General features: G+C 47.4%; 1 protein-coding gene across 4 annotated transcripts; it reads left to right on the forward strand.

Moving 5' to 3' along the window:
• The first annotated feature begins 116 nt into the window (after positions 1 to 116).
• On the forward strand, positions 117 to 15,001 carry ern2 (endoplasmic reticulum to nucleus signaling 2). Of its 4 annotated transcripts, XM_086157561.1 has the most exons (24): positions 117 to 414; positions 1,219 to 1,336; positions 1,417 to 1,450; positions 2,217 to 2,289; positions 2,368 to 2,440; positions 2,526 to 2,648; positions 3,126 to 3,227; positions 4,470 to 4,529; positions 4,620 to 4,836; positions 6,870 to 6,948; positions 7,043 to 7,193; positions 7,868 to 8,010; positions 8,117 to 8,293; positions 9,816 to 9,942; positions 10,054 to 10,152; positions 10,245 to 10,332; positions 10,567 to 10,756; positions 12,356 to 12,452; positions 12,546 to 12,745; positions 12,830 to 12,977; positions 13,099 to 13,226; positions 13,654 to 13,777; positions 13,879 to 13,946; positions 14,050 to 15,001. In XM_086157561.1, the coding sequence occupies exons 1-24, from the start codon at positions 349 to 351 to the stop codon at positions 14,230 to 14,232; spliced, it is 2,868 nt and encodes a 955-aa protein (XP_086013687.1). In that variant the 5' UTR covers positions 117 to 348; the 3' UTR covers positions 14,233 to 15,001. The 4 variants fall into 4 exon arrangements, with proteins under 4 accessions (XP_086013687.1, XP_086013685.1, XP_086013686.1 ...); XM_086157559.1 differs by having other exon boundaries at positions 12,546 to 12,977; XM_086157560.1 differs by having other exon boundaries at positions 2,371 to 2,440; positions 12,546 to 12,977.
• Positions 15,002 to 17,283: the final 2,282 nt, after the last annotated feature.

A 17,283-nucleotide genomic window follows, 5' to 3' on the forward strand; every position in this document is an offset into this window, starting at 1 on the left:
ACGACTCCGCCCCCTGTACCCCAACCGCGCCCTCCCATTGGTCCAATCTTCTGTCACTCAAAAAACGCAAATATATAGTGGCGGGCGGGTCCCGCCCACCTGCTCGCCGTCACAACTTCTCCCCCCTGTCGATCCCGCTCCTGTTACTATGGTTTTAGTCAGGAGCTTAGACGTTTAGTATTAATTTATCTGTATTGTTTTGTTTTTTGGCAAACCGGGACTCACTTCCCGACAGGTCGCGAACGCCCGGGTCGTGAAATGGGGACATAGTGCGACCTCTGTTTTTTTAGCCTGCTAGCTTATTGCCCTCCCGCTCGCCCCAGGAAGAAGACGGCTTCCCGGGGGGTCATGGGGGCTCTCGGTCGGCTACTGTTGACCCTCGTCCTGCTGTCGTGGGAGGGCCGGTTGATTCAGGTGAGCTCTAACCCCCTCCTTTCCTCTATCTTGGGGGATGTTTTACGAGGGAACAACTGGGAGCCGACGGCGCTTTCCGCGTCTATTTTCGGGTTTTGGGTGGGGGGGCGGCGGAGGGGAGTTGTTGACACTATTACAACTATCTCGATCGATCGGGGCGCAGCCCTTTGTGCGCATGCGTGGAAGAGTGGGGAGAAACATATAGATATGTGTAAATCTACATGTTTCATAAAAAAGATTTATACAGAGAGACTTAATTAATCATGCTCTTTAAGGGTGTTATCTGTGTTGCCAGCCCTTAGAAAGTAAACATGGGAGTGGTAAAGTCATGCACACACACGCACGTTGGCAAACACACACTCTCTCTCACACACACACACACATGGTCTCTTGGATACAGATCAGTGTCGGAAAGGACGTTGGTGGTGGTGGTGGAGGGAGGGCAGAAGACGGATATCCTGTTAAACGAGGAACTCAGTGTAGTAAAAGCAGTGTCAACCCCTCTGCAGACACGCCCACCATAGGCAGCACACACACCTGCCTGCACACACACACACTCATACAGGTAAGATGGGCTGATACGTGAAGCTGTGACTGATATCCACGTGGCTTAGCCGGATCAGGTATCCCTCCAATCCGAAGCTGGGCCGTTCAGTTCCCGGCTCGTCCCGTCTGCATGTCCCTGCAACACACTGAACCCCACCGATGAGCTGTGCACGCTCTGCAACCATGCAAGTGTGTGTGAATGGTGATCCGGTGTAAAGATCATCTAGTTCCTCTGTCTCTCCTCTCGCTGCCCACCAGGTGGGACGGGTCACGTCCGTCACCCTCCCAGAATCCCTCCTGTTCATCTCCACGCTGGATGGGAGTCTGCACGCCGTCTCCAAACAGACCGGAGACATCAAGTGGACCCTGAGAGAAGGTTCAGACCTGTAGATATTTTTACCGAGTCTCAATTTTATTCCTTAAGAACTGTTATTCACAAAATTGTTCCCCTTCCAGACCCCATCATTCAGGTGCCAGTCTACCTGTCAGAGTGAGTAACATACTGATTCTGAGCTTCGCTGTAAACATCATCCCACAAGGCAGATAACGGGTGTGTGAATGAGAGGAACCCAGGAGGAACGGCGAGGCTCCCGGGAGTGGAGGTGATGAAGGTGGACTGATCTACGGTCCACTGAGAGTGTGGAGGAGCGGTGAAGAAACATGTGCGAGGAGGTTAGAAGGGGTGGAGAAAAGTGTCAGGTGTGGAAAGGAGAAGACAGGAGGCAGCAGAGATGAAGATGTTAGAGGACCAGAGGGACAGCACACGGTAGATGTTCTGGGTCGGACGTGGCCAGAGGAGGGGTGGTGAGGGACGCTGAGGTGACCTCTAGCATGAGGTCTAGATGAAGACCAGCGGGGAGGTTTATGGATGGAGGGAACGAGGACAGGAGGTTAGTTGTTGTGAGACGAGAGGGTTAGATGGAGGTAGGTGATTGTCTGCAGGCCCTGAAGGGAGCTTCAAGGAGATGTTCAGTGAACTGTGTTCAGCCCGATCCTAGTTCCTGTGGAAGCTTGTAGATGCAGTGATGTCACCGAGGCGTTTTGTGGCGGTCGTTTTTTGTGGCTGAACTTGTGACGACTGACTCGGCTGCCGACAAAAACAACCAAACCGCACCTTGACCTTCTGGCGCCCGTCTTTCTTCTCCCATCCAACCCTTGGCAGCTCTGACGAGCAGACATGGCAAAAATGTAAGCGACAGCTTGGCAGCACTTCTTCGTCATGGTATGTTTTTTTTTTTCTGCATATACTTCTCCAGACCGAGTTTTCTTCCTGATCCCAACGACGGCAGTTTATATGTCCTCGGCGGAAAGCATAAGGAAGGCCTGATGGTGAGAAAGTGTGTGTGCGTGCATGCCAATTGGTGTTTATGTTTCCACATGACCACCCTGCCGTCGTCTCGTCCGCAGAAGCTTCCTTTCACCATCCCTGAGCTGGTTCAGTCGGCTCCCTGCAGGAGCTCTGACGGCATCCTCTACACAGGTGAGACAGAAGAAGGTTTCCTTACTACTGCATATGGTTAGTGTGTAATGATTCCCTGTGTGTGTGTGTGTGTGTGTGTGAGCAGGTAAAAAGCAGGATGTGTGGTTCGTCGTGGATCCTGAGACAGGCGAGAAGCAAACCAGTTTGACCACCATGTCTTCAGAATCAATTTGCCCCAACACACCCCTGCTCTACATCGGACGCACAGGTATGCGACACACAGGCGCTCGGCATTGTGGGAAAAATGACGTGATTCAGAGGCCTCATCTTCCGTGTTTACGTTCTACATCTATTTCGGTACGGAAAAGCAGCTGTCAAGGTACACACATTAATTACATGTTATTTTTTTCTCCAGCATAATGAGTCGTAGAACAGTTGAATTAAATAATTCTTACAGTTTCTTAATTTTTAAATGAATATTATTCATGAATAATTATCGAAATTTCATCAATGTATTTTTGATTTTTAACCAATTTTTTCTCTTTTGAATGTAAATGTAATTTCTGTTGTATTTTCCCCTAAAAAGTATGCCAATTTTCAGGACACACACACACACACACTGGCACAGGCGTTCCAACAGTTGGGAGGTTGCTGATTCAATTCCTGGCAATTCCCGGTGTGTGTGTGTAGTGAACACACACACACACACAGTTGTTTATCTAAGGTTGACTCATTGCTCTTCCAGAATATGTCGTCACCATGTATGATACCAAGTCTCAGGAGCTGCGATGGAATGCTACGTACAATGACTACTCCGCCCCAAATTATGATGAAAAACAAGACTACAGTATGTCTTTGACACACACACACACACACACCTATTTCAATTCCTTTAACTGACACCAAATGACAGGTTCTTTAGTTGTGCAGTCTTGGATAATGAAAAATCCTACACCCTCTGTAACCCGTTCTGCCCGTGAATCTGTGGAGCAGGGTTTGACACACACTTCACACAGATCCCAATCATCCCATCAACTCACACAGGGAGGAAAAAGTGATGTCCAACCTGATCTACCGTAATTTCCAGTCTACAAGCTGCTACTTTTTTCACACGTTTTGAACACTGCGGCTTAAACGACGATGCGGCTAATTGATGGATTTTTTTTGGGCTAACAAGCTTCACGCCGCTGAAACATTTAGCCTCATCGGACCGATGTAATGACCGTGAAATTCTATACACCAAAGAAGACGACTAACGGTTTTAACACGCAGGAGCATGACCAAGATAGCCATCAGCTGGAGTAGGACAAAGCGGGGATAGAAAATGGATGGACTGTGCTGTTATTAATCTTTTTCATCGCACGTGTTGCAGGCACCGCTCGGAAAAAAAGCATGTCCTGTTCGTATTTGTGGACGTTACCAGGATGTATTTCATCAAAAGTAAACAAGAGTTTCTCTGTAAATATCTCATGTTACATCGTGGACACTTGCGGCTTATAAGAAGAATAATAAGAATAAGAACAACTTTATTTATTCCGAAGGAAATGGTTGTGCCAGAGTTTCATGTAAAACATAACATAATAAATAATAGTAGGAAATTGTATAAACAGTAAAAAAAATAAAAATAAATAAAGGAGGTGGAATAAGAAATACATATAAAACTATAAAGTGTCAAAGTCAAGGCTATAAAGTCTTTTAAGGTCTTAAGTACAAAGATTTGAAGATTCCCTGTGGCTGAAGGAAGAGGAATTAATAAATAGACAAGTGCGGTCCATATATGTACATATAGATTTATTTAGTCATTTAAACCGGTGCGGTTTATATTCAGGTGCGCTCAATAGTCTGGAAATTACGATAGTAACAAGTCTGTTGCAAGTTCTGAATCCAGAAATGTAGGGAAATGATTAATGGTTCACGTAAAAGAGAAAGGAAATGTTTGGGGAGAGAGAAGGGGTATAAATATGACATGATCATAATAATGAGCAAGAATCAAATTCTAAAATCTCAGAAGATCTGTACTGAAAACAAAGGAACTTTACCGCCAACGTCTCCGTCTTTAACTCCTCCTTCCTCGGTGCTTCCCCTCCAGAGATGGCTCATCTCGTCTCCAGCGGCGACGGCCTCGTCGTCACGGTCGACAGAGAGTCAGGTAGGGGGCGCCGTGTCGCCTTCACGTCGCCGTCGACCGCGCTTTACCTCCACCGCCGCCATGTGAAGAAGCAGCGTTTCTGTATTCTAGGTGACGTCCTCTGGAGTCAGAACTACGGCTCCCCTGTCGTGGGAGTCTATTTGTACTCCGGGGACTCGCTGAGACACGCTCCTCATCTGTCACTCGCCATGGAGACGCTGCGCTTTCTCACCTTCTCCTCTGCCACCAACCAGGGCGACGCTCACTCCTCTTTGAAATGGAGCTATCAGTTTGTCAAGGAGCAAGCCATTGCACAGACACAGCTGGTGTAAGAGAGTTACACACACACACACACACATCAAATCCATTAGACGTGTTTGATTGAAAGAACTGAGCAAACATCATCAGATATTGATATTGGAGAATCGGCATCTGAATACCGTATTCTGCGGACCTTAAGGCGCACCGCATTAGAAGGCGCTATATCAATGAACGGGTCTATTTTCATACATAAGGCGCACCGTGTTCTGGGGCGCCTGGTAAAACAAAATATACTGCTCAAAAAAATAAAGGGAACACTTGAACAACACAATGTAACTCCAAGTCAATCCCACTTGTGTGAAATCATAGTGTCCACTCAGGAAGCAACACAGATTCATTTGGACTTGTTTTAAGGACATTACATCAAAGTTGGATCAGCCTGGAGTTTGTTTTTACACTTTCATTTTGAGTGTGATTCCTAATCCAGACCTCCATGGGTTGATACAATTGATTTCCATTGATCATTTTGGTGTGATTTTGTTGTCAGCACATTCAACTGTGTAAAGAGCAAAGTATTTCATAAGAATATTTCATTCATTTAGATCTAGGATGTGTTTTTTAAGTGTTCCCTTTATTTTTTTGAGCGGTGTAGTCGGTTTAGTCGAGCTTTATTCAAGCCATTCACTTGTTCAATAACCCACTGTTCAATTTTGTCCTCTAACTGGCCATCTTGCTTGGTTTTCTTTACTTGGTGCAGCTCACCTGCTCGCTTCCTCCACTTCTGTGCCGTTGATTCATGAATGTCGAATTCTCGTTCGGCCGCTCTGTTCCCATCATCTACTGCGTGACTGATAGCCTCGAGTTTGAATTCTGCTTTGTAAGCATGTCTCTTAACAGGTGCCGCGTTTGGGGTCCTCAAACACACAAATGTAAAGTAATATTCTGTTAAAAGACAGTTTGTACCGCTATTACAAAAAGTGGCGGAGGTAAGCGTGTTACATATTGTTCTCTGGTTTATCTTTGCCAGTGATAAACCTGAAGTTGGTGTGAGGCTGGAACAATGTTGTATTCCAGCACTACATGATTAGTTATCTAACATCGTCTGACGTCGGAAGCCATATTCAACCAAGACTTTAAGACGGTCCGACGATCGATCGAGCGGAGCGGCTCGGTCGCTTACCGAAGTCCTACTAAAACATTTTGACAGATGTTTGAGCGCAGTGTGCCACCTAACATCGGTTGGAGATCAGTAAGCACAACAAGAATTCATTCATGAGCCGCACCGGATTTTTGGGAAAATTGAAGGATTTTAAGTGCCTCTTATAGTGCCAAAAATACTGTAGTTATCCTCCAATTTATTTCTTTTAAACTTAAGAAAGGCTATTAAAATGAGTGGGGGAGCTGGACCACGTAAGAAGCCGAAAACCACTTTCAGAGGTAGTGGGAGGAGGATTTTTTCTTTTTTTACCGTCATTATCGAAGTGTGTTTGCCTCATCTGCCGGTTCTCCCTCGCTATACCCATGAAGGGAAATATAGAGCGGCATTTTGTTTGCATTTGGAAGTGTGCAGGAGGCTGGCTAGCAGTAGCTTCTGTCCGCACTATACATCCCTGGCTGAGTCCAGTCAGTGCAAGTTAATGGCAAAAAATGCTATATTGCACAATATGGATTCACGCAGTTATGCAAGGTATGCCAACATATATTGTACATATGAAGAATTCTCAATATATTTATCAATAAATCTATGTTTAGCATTTTTATGGTAGATAGGTCATTTTTATTATAAGGCGCATGGCCTATTTTTGAGAAAATGTAAGGATTTTAACTGAAAAATCCGGTACAGTGATCCTCATTTTGATGCCAGACCAAAACGATGGGTCTGCAAACCCGCCCCGGTGCATTTCAGGACTCTCATTTTATCACATGTTCACACTTAACTCACTTGATAAGGTAAAAAAAAATCCATCAAATCATCTGTTCGAAGCGTCGTCTCCTGCAGCCGCTGTTCAAGATGAAAATCACCACATGCTTTTCTTGTGTTTATTGTTTCCGGCCAAAATCTGTCGAGGCATTGACGCGTTTTCTTCTTTCCCGTTCAAGGCCGACGCTCTACGTCGGTAAGCTGGACACCCACCTCTATGCCTCCACCTCCCTGGTGCACCAGGGGGTGGCGTTGGTGGTGAGTTTCAAGATCGCTCCTCGACGCTCACGTGTCGCCGACTGAAACAGGGTTAAGGTATTAAATTTGCCGTCGGTGTTCCTCATCCCCGCAGCCTCGAGGGCTGACCCTGGCGCGCATCGACGGGCCGATGACGGCCGAAGTGACGGTCCGCGAAGGAGGCGAGTGCGAGATCACGCCGTCCACTGATGTGCGCTACCCGGCCGGAAGCACGCACTCCCACAAAAACCACTGGCTGCTCATCGGTAATTGGAAAAAAAAACCAAAATAACGCACACGCGGGTTCACAAAGCACGTCTCAGATATCCGGCGACCTACTTCTCTGGACAAATGACATCACTTTTACCGTTTGGAATGCGACGCTTCCAGCGCAGAGATCCAGATATCCGAGTCGCGTTTTTGGAAATCTGGAGGTGAAAAGGGTCGTGGCGGAAATTGCAAAGAGCCTCGAAGCGAGAATACAAATAAATAATCTTAAGGAGACATCAGATTTAACCCTTTCCTGCAAATGTTGCGGCTTCGAGACGTCTCCTGTTGGTTTCCTGCAGCGTCATGCAAGAAGCAGAAATAGAATCCCGACATGAGAATGCAATTTTAACTGGGTCAAATGAAAATTAACAGCAATTACGGATATGTAATTACAATATAATCACGTACGTGCCTCGATTTAATGACTAATTAGTTTGGCCCTTCACAGTCACAATATAATGAGATTACACAGCCGCTCCCACAACTGGGTGTTCGTTAATGGGATAGTAGTAATTATCTTAATCAAGCAAATAAACCCAAGTCAATCCGCCGTCTATCTGGGTTAATGCAGAAGCCAAATCGGCGCTGGATTGTGTAGTTACAAACTAAAATACAAGACGAATGCATTCTGCTTTTTCGGCTTCCACGGTGTGAACCTTCTGTGTCGCAGGTCATCACGAGCCGCCTCCAGTCGCTCACACCACCATGCTGAGGGGTTTCCCCGTCAGCCTGCAGCGCTCCGGTGACACGGTCATCCCCCCTCGCCCCGCAGCCTCGCAAGTTTCCCCTTCCCCCTTCTACAACCAGCGCTACGTGAGTCACCATCCAGAACCCCTGCCTTCAAACTCCCAAGAAGTTTGTTTTGGAGTGACAGAACCCGGATAAAAAGTGAGCCGGTCGTGACTGTGACGAAACTCAGTTTCAGACGGGCGCTGGCAGCATCCGCGGCGGCGGCGTAGGACGGGGGGACGAGGGGGCGTCGGGTCACAAGGGGGCCGCCAGGATGCCTCTCTACATCATCCAGGACCACCTGACGCTGGCCGTTGTGACCCTGCTGCTGGGAGGATGCCTGGTCTTTGTCCTCACCCATCCCGCCGTGAGTCTTTTGCCGACCCGCGACGTGTATTTGACGTTCCGCTTTTCGACACGTCGGTCGATGTGATGCGTGAACGTCGACTTGCGGCCTCCGTGAGCCGCCGCTCGTCTTCCCTCCGCGTTCCTGCCTCGTTCGGCCCATCCGGTATTTTTAAATCTCAGTCGAAGAATTAAAAAGTCTGTGAGTTTTAGTAAATACTTTCATGTGCTTGGATTTATTTGGCTCAGTGGGCTTCAAGTGTTTAACTAGTGATGGGAGACAAACTTCTACGTGAAGTTTATATCGAAGCGAGCACCTTTTATATTATTCACTTTTCAGGACAAAAAAAAAAAAACATTCTACTCCCTGATTTCTGGAGTGATTAGGAGAGAAAAACCCAAATCTCCAAATAAAACCCCTGACTCTCCTACGTCTGCGAAAAGCAACGAGATTATTTCGAAGCCGTCGACATCAAACGACGAGCCTTTTTGCTCCGGAGATGACGGTGGAAGCCTCATACGCGTATTTTAACGTGGCATTTCGGATAACGCCCTGCGTAGGAAAACCTGTCCGCTTGGCGTCTGAACCCGGCGGGCTGTAGAATGTCATTTATCGGCAGGTGTGAAGAGCTCGGCTTCATCTATTCGTGGTCCAGAAAAGGCAGGCGGATCAATGTCTCCACTCAGGAAGACATAAGCTCGGATACGTTTTCTCACCTCGGTTCTCACACACTGACACACACACACACTGACACACACCAACTTTTGTTTGGACAACCAACCCCGGCGGTTTCACACCAGAAGAAGAACCTCTGGAACGACATCGAGGAGAAGAACCTCGTCCAGTTGCCTCCTCCTCCAATCAATCCCTCAGATGATGAACTCGTCCATAAATACAATGATAGAAAATTGTGTTTTTTTGGAATGCGAATTGATTTCCGGCACAATTGCACGGGTTAAAATCGCACAATTAGTAACGAAGAGGTCCGAGTCCCGGATTTGGCCGCTCTGCTCAGAGAAATAGTGTCGCAAATGCCGGTTTACTGGCCACATCGTCTTTATCTTGTCCAGCCCGGCCCCCCGTCCAGGTTGGCGTGTTCGCTCTGAGGGATGGATGAAGATAATAAAGAGGCGAGATCCGTCATCGGCGTCCGCCCCGGTTTCCCAGAGGCCGAGTCTCTGCCTCGCCCTCAACTTGGCAGTCGAAGAAACGTCGTTTTCCAAAAGCAGCTTTAGAATTCTCAGGACGGCGCGTAGTTAACTATGCACGTGTACACTTTCCTTAAAGTGCTTTATTCCTTTCACGCTCTCCGAGGCATTTCTGCGAGGACACTTTTATCTGTTTGCTGTTGCAGCCCGCCGCTCTCCCCGAGCAGCGCCGCCTGAACGGCTTATCTTCGCCGTCCTGGTTTAATGTTCCTTTGGTGTACGTCGTCTGTCGGCGTAAACTAGTCCCCCCCCCCCCTCCCCGCCATTGTAGGATTTGTAAAGGTCGCTCTCTCGTATCCCGCAAACTTTATTCTCATTATTTTGAATCGTGACAGCGAGCGGCCCAGGAGCGGAAAACCAGGCGGCAGCTGGAGCAGGCCCTGGAATTGCGTCTCAGTCTCCTGCGGACCGCCGAGCAGGCATCCACGCGAAGATCTTCGGACTCTACCCTCTCCACCAGCGGTAAGAGATCCGATCACGTTTCAGAGAGGCGTCTGGCCGAGCGTTCGAAAACCGCAGGTTTGACGTGAACATGTGATGAGTCCACCGTGACTCCTTGTTCTCTGCGTCCAGCCTCCAGGCCTGCTGACGCCTCCGGTCCTCACCTTCAGAGCAGCCGAACCTCCGACGTCGACGGAAACGCTACCGCGTCGCTCAACCAACCCGCAGCGGGTAAGTCCCGACGCGGCCGACACTGATCGCTCCCTCCCCGGCTTCCAGCGAGGTTTAATACCGTTGTGCTTTTGAATTCCTCGCCCGAGAAGAGAACGGCGAGGAAGTGCTGGTGGGTAAAATCTGCTTCAAGCCCTCGGACGTGCTGGGACACGGCGCCGCGGGAACTTTTGTTTTCAGGTAATTTTGCATTTACGGATGTCACTCCCACAAAGATGGTTCCCTTCAATCTGGTTACACACTCGTCAGTCAGCGCTGTGTTATTCAGACACCGTGCAGAATGGAGGCCGGTCGATTTATCGACCTGTTTAAAGCAGGGTTTCTAAAATAGATTTTGTGGGAAAACGCGGGAAAAGGGTGTGAGAATCAAACGGAACCGAGTTAACGGTCCGAACGATGTCTTTTCCAACGAAGGGGCAAATTTGATGGACGTCAGGTCGCCGTGAAGCGAATTCTCCCGGAGTGTTTCGAGGTGGCGGAGCGCGAGGTGCAGCTCCTGCGCGAGTCCGACACACACCCCAACGTCATCAGATATTTCTGCACAGAGAGGGACCGCCTCTTCACGTACATCGCCATCGAGCTGTGCACCGCCACCCTGCAGCAGGTCAGTGTTTGAGGACCCCAAAGCCTTTCCTCCTCTGTTTACGACCTGTATGCTGACTTAAGTCGCTCCCGGACAGAAAAGTTCTGAGAACGCAGTTTCAAGATCTGTCCAGCTTGGATTTGATTCCAGGAACTAGCATCCTCTCTGCTAAAACTGCTAGTTTTAGCAATGAGGGACCGCGGTAGGAACCGGTTTAAGCTCCACACTCAAAAACAAACCGCTGAAGAAGAGGAAGAAGACAAGGACAACATGCCTGCATGTTCTGCATGGCAGGAATAACAACCATGGACCATCAGATGATTGAAGTGTTCTTATCTTCTCCCTGCACTGCTTCGCCATGTGTAGAACCCTGTTAGCCGTTAGCTAACGCCGCACTTGTTTCAACCGCAGTATTTCATAATAACGGTGCTCTGCAGTCTCCAAGAATTATCTGGTAAGTTCCTGCTTCCTGAGTTCATATGGAACCGTAAGAAGCCTCGGAGTAGGAGCTAAGATGGTTCTAGGAGCTGAGGTCCCTGGTCTCTGGTCCCAGCCTCATTCCTAAAAAGGTTCAAGAAACTGCAAAATGTTCCTACAGTGAGAAGTGGGCTTTTTCATTTAGGTATGTACAAACCAAAGCTTCCATTAATATTAGTGTAAACTTTTCAAATGATTGCATTAGTGGCGGGTGACTACGTAGTTGAATTTAAATATATTAATAACATTAAGATGGAAAAAGAAATGGTCATATTACCATCATTTCTTTACTTTTATCACACGTTTTGAACACTGCAGCTTAAACAACGATGCAGCTAATTTATGGATTTTTTTGGGCTAAAAAGCCAAAATATTTAGCCTGATCACATTGGACCGATAAAATGAGTGTGAAATTCTGAGGCGGTTTTAATTCCGACATCCAAGAAGAGGATTTTTAACGGTTTTAGTGCGCAGGTGGAAGACCAAGATAGCCGTGAGCTGGAGTGGGACAAAGCGGGGATAGAAAATGTATTGATTGTGTTATTATTCATCTTTTTCATCTTCAGAAAAAAGCATTTCCAGTACGTATTTGTGGATTTTACCGGGATGTATTTAATTAAAAGTAAAAAAAAGTTTCTGTGTAAATATTGTGGCCTATATATATATATATATATATATATATACACACATAGATTTATTTAGTTATTTTTACCTCATATTCAATTGCGCTCAATAGTCCGGCAAATAGGGTACATCATTGCCTTTTGCATTGCATTAATTTTTGGGCTGTGGTGTTAATGGTTGTCCAAACGAGGGGTTCATTTGCAAAATACAGGTAAATGCAGTTCTTATATGAATCAAAATACACATTTAAAAATGTAAACGCTTTATAAATGGTTCCCTAAGAATTATCTCTGGCAAATAGTCTCTTATAACCTTCAGCAGTGCATTTTATATTTGCAATAGTTAACGGTAAACACTTGGCAAACCCTCAGGACGTCTCCGGTTATTTTATTCATTTTTTTTCTGCGACATAAACAAAATGAAGAGGTTTTGTACCGGAAACCGAAAGACGCGACCGGAATCCTATTTAATAATATTTACATGACCGTGAAACTGACGGATGGTTTCCTGTGTCCGCAGTACGTGGAGGATCCATCTGCTTTTCCTGACCAGAATCCAATCAGGTTGCTGGAACAGACCATGTGTGGCCTGTCACACCTCCACTCACTCAACATAGGTCCGACACACACACACACACACACACACACACACACACACGCGCGCAAATTGCATTTCGCACTCATTTTCTGCTCCTCCTCTGCTCGCGCAGTCCATCGAGACCTGAAGCCGAGGAACATCCTCCTCTCGGCTCCCAGCGCGCTGGGCGAGGTCCGGGCCCTCATCTCCGACTTCGGACTCTGCAAGAAGATCCCCGACGGTCGGAGCAGCTTCTCCTTAAAGTCGGGAATCCCGGGAACGGACGGGTGGATCGCTCCGGAGGTCCTCCTGGAGACGCCCGGAAACAAACCGGTAGGAGACGCTCGCATTGAACGCACCTGGAACTCCGGGAGGAGAAGAATAACCTCGCCGTGTCGGTCGACCTCGACCCCTCAGACCACGGCGGTGGACGTCTTCTCGGCGGGCTGCGTGTTCTACTACGTGGTCAGCAGAGGCCAGCACCCGTTCGGGGACCCGCTGAGGAGGCAGATCAACATCATGTCGGGGGAATACTCCCTCTCGCACTTCAAGGAGAACGTCCACGGTGAGGGCTCGGTTTTGTCGTCTGCCGATTCCGTCCAAAGTCAAGTCCGTTGGAAGTGCACGGCACCCAGGCGTGTCCTCCAAACGCCGTGTTTTATCTCTCGCCGTTCTTTGGGAAACAGACGACGTCCGAGCGCTGGATCTGATCGAGAAGATGATCGGCGTGGAGGCCGAGTCGCGGCCGTCCACCGCCTGCGTGCTCAAGCATCCCTTCTTCTGGAGTCCAGAGAAGCAGCTTCTCTTCTTCCAAGTGAGTGGAGTCGGCCTCGTCTTAGCCGACCGGAGCGGTTAGCGCTTCCTCCTCGCGGCGAGAAGGTCCCTGGTTCTACTTCCCACAGTGGTGTCTGCGTGGAGTCTCCATGTTCTCCATCTGCCTGGGGTTCCTCCCACAGGTCCAGGGTGAACCTCTCGCCCAATCACAGCCCAGATAGGCAGGAGAAGAGGGATGGAGACTGAATGAATGTGTTGTTTGACACTCGCTTGTTATCGTGACTCAAAATTGAAAGCAGGGTTTCGATTTCGCCTTCAAGATGATTATTTGCGAGTGTGTATTTCTACTATCTGTGTATTTTGTTCGGAAAGGACCGTATTGAAAGCATGTCATTTTTATTGAATTCTGTCATCTTTAAATCAACTCCCCCCGTGTCTTGTGTGTGTGTGTGTGTGTGTGTGTGTAGGATGTGAGCGACCGCATCGAGAAGGAGCCTGCAGACAGTCCCATCGTGGTGAAGCTGGAGACTGCAGGGAGGGCGGTGGTCCGAACCAACTGGAGGATGCACATCTCGGTGCCGCTGCAGTCAGGTACGCTGTGGGATGCGGCGGCGGCGGAGAAGAAGCCCACGCCGGTGTAAACCCTGCTCTGAAATGTCCTTCTCCGGGGTGTGTGTGTGTGTGTGTTCCAGACCTGAGGCGCTTCAGGACGTACAAAGGCAACTCAGTGCGAGACTTGCTGAGAGCCATGAGGAACAAGGTGAGGTTCCCCGGCGAGGAGGTTCTCACGCCGCCGGAGCCGCTCTGACCTTTTTCTCCCTTTCTTTTTTTCCTTCTGACGTCCTGCGATCTGCGCGTTTCAGAAGCACCACTACCACGAGCTGCCTCCGGAGGTGCAGCAGACCCTGGGCGAGCTGCCCGAAGGCTTCGTGAGTTACTTCACCTCGCACTTTCCAAGGTTACTGATGCACACGCACGCCGCCCTGCACATCTGCGCCCACGAGAGACTCTTCCACCCCTACTATCTGCCCCCCGGCGCCCAGTAACTGTCACATGACTGCACAAAACACACACACCACTTTTTATTAGCAGACAAATTCCTGACAGTGCCTCCTTATCGCTTTTGTAAAGCCCTAACTGTTCTTAGGGAATGACACCGTGCTTCGGGAAGGTCGGCGAGATGCCTTCCCTTGTTTATATATTTATTTTATTATTATTTTTTTACTCTTTTACTGATCTAAAGATGGTTTTTGAGAGCTAGAAAAGCACCTCCTCACGCGGTGCTTTAAATAACGAGTGATACTTGAAAAAAAAATGTTTTTAAAGAACGTCCCCCCCCTCCCCCCCCCCCACACACACACTCAGAGGAACCCTCTCGCTCCTCCGCCGCCACGATAACGTTATTTTTAAAATCATAGCTTTCCATCTTTTTACTGCGTCTGCGGTGCTTCTCGTTTGCTGCTTCCTAGAACGTTGCTCTGTTGTGTATCTGCGAGGGTAGAAAAACACTGACTGATTCCCCTCCTCCTCCTCCTCCTCCTCCTCCTCGCGTTGGGAAAACTAAACCGGGAGCGCGTTCAGACTCTGTGACGATGTGATTTGTCGCCACGGCGCGACGACCCTCGAGACTTGTGGTGACGGACCTTGTGATGTTTACCTGCTTTTTTTTTTTTTTTTCATCCAAAAAAAAAAAAAAACAAATACCAGAACCACTCCGCTTACCCATCCTGAATGTAGTCCCTGAACATCTCCGTGAAATCTCTGCCTGCGACTTACGGACGAGGCGCGTTTGCAATAAAATCAGTGCCAACTTTTTTTTTTTTTCGTTCTGTCTTTTTTTCGTTTTTCTTTCCTTCCCGGAACGAGAGCCATAAAATAAAGGCTTGGGTATTTTAAAACATTGCCTTTCCTTAATATTAAATTAAGGGTGAAAGGAAATGGACAGAAAATGGCCGAGACCTCGGAGAGAAAAAACAGAAACGGCTTTGAATGAACCCGGCTTCACTTGAAAACAAGTAAGAAAGCGATTGGAAATACAGCATTGCACTGTCAGTCATTCATTATCTACTGCTTATGTGGCATAGAGACAACTCTTGTAGGGTTTTTGGACTGACGAAGGAACCTGGAGGAACCCGACGGAGACACGGGGAGAACATTTAAGACTCCAGTGGAAATCCAACCGGGGGATCTTCTCGCTTCCAAGGCTGCGCCGCATCTTAAAGAGGCACGAAAATGAGTTTTTAGTTCACACCTCCATCATTCGCCACCGCAACTATAGTATCGTTTCTCTATAAAAATGTTCTATGTGCACCTCTGCACAACTTTGTAGCCCTATTAACGTTGAAGAAAAGACAAAAGAAATGTAAGTCAACTTGCAACAAAGAATAATGAACATTCATTAACATAACAGTGCCTGTCGGTTTACTGGAGTAAATGATGATTAATATTGATATTCGGCAAGTTTTCGCGGAAAAAAACTCAAGGGCTTATCAGTGTATTTGAGAAGCAATGCTTTAGATAAAGAAAGAAAATCCAGAAAATTGTTTAACAACCGGAAACTAAGGAGAAACTACATGAACATCTGGCAAGAGGTGACTGAGGAAATATAAAAAAAAAAAAAAGAAAAAAACAGGGAATTAACTTACATCTGGTGTCATTATTTCAACACTGGTGAGAAAAGATTTTTAGCAAATTTTCATAAAAATGAGTTGTGAATGCAAAAGTTGCTTTTCCCGCCCTCCCTTGTCCACCAGGCTGCTGTTCCACATCCTCACCAGTAGGGGGCGCTGTCCGCCTGCTGCTCACCGCCCTGCGTCACACATCCAGTCTGGATTTATTTATCCATCAATTCATTCCACATGGTGATTTTTATTTATTTTTTTCTCATGTTCTCACAAATTTTAGCATTCTTCTCCCTCATCCCCTCCCACATGTTCATCATCATCATCTTCTCCCGTCCACGTGTGCGTGGAGGTCTGACCCCCATCAGATGGTCCATCAGGAGGTTCTCACTGATGGGACGTGTCACCGGCAAGTCATCTGCCCATCAACCCCCACTCCTATACCCCTAGTGTGTGTGTGTGTGTGTGTGTGTGTGTGTGTGTGTGTGTGTGTGTGTGTGTGTGTGTGTGTGTGCGCGCACGTGCATGCAGGAACAACGGTGAGAGAGAGAACACTCATTATTAAATCAGAGTTCAACTGCAGGTCCAATCAAAACAGCCTCTGGGGAAACAACAGTTTAACTTGAGTCATGAGACCGCAGTCAGACACACACACACACACACACACACACACACACACATACGTGCTATCAAGTGTGGAGCAGAGGTGTGTATGTGTACCCTGCACCCATGTTTTCTCTGCTCTTGAACGTTATTATGATTTCAAAATGGAAGTATTTTACAACTCATTATCTCCTGTTATTTTTTTTCATCAAACTCATCCGGTGGATTTGCGAGGTGTCTCCTGTTTTCACGTCACGTTTTGCAGATTTTAGCTTTTTTTTTTTAGTGTGTGTGTTTGTTTTGTTTGAAAAGAAACTGATGATTTGAGGTTGTTCAGGGTTTTTTTTTTTTTTTTTTTCCAAATGCACCCCAAATGTATTGTTGGTTTCTCTTCATCAGAGAAAAGGAGGCTGATTATGGAGAGAGGAAGGGAAAAGGCATTTTCAAAAATTGATATTTCCTTTTTTTCTTTTTTTTTTTTCAAATGTTTATTTCCACACTGTTTCCTAATTTGCTCCTGCTCAGCATCCACGCCGTATCAGATCCTTAGACACTGTATTTCCCTTTAATGCTGAATTGTATCTTATTCATGTGGGGGTCCACACACACACACACACACACACACACACACACACACACACACACACACACACGTGGCCGATGTCTCTGATAGCACCGAAAACAAACGTGTGTTTGTCCGTCACAGGCCGGACGGTCCCTTTAAACGGGTCCGAGGCGTCAGCTGTCCGACCGGATCACAATATTTAGTTTCACATCTTCGCCGTTAGCGCCACACACACACACACACACACACACACACACATTGCTCACATGGTGCACAACAGGACAGAATGTCCCAGGCCTCCATAGACG

The sequence above is a fragment of the Fistularia commersonii genome, chromosome 12 (genome assembly GCF_037954325.1).
Source record: "Fistularia commersonii isolate RoL2024-O1a breed Wild chromosome 12, RoL_Fcom_v1.0, whole genome shotgun sequence".
NCBI lineage: Eukaryota > Metazoa > Chordata > Actinopteri > Syngnathiformes > Fistulariidae > Fistularia > Fistularia commersonii.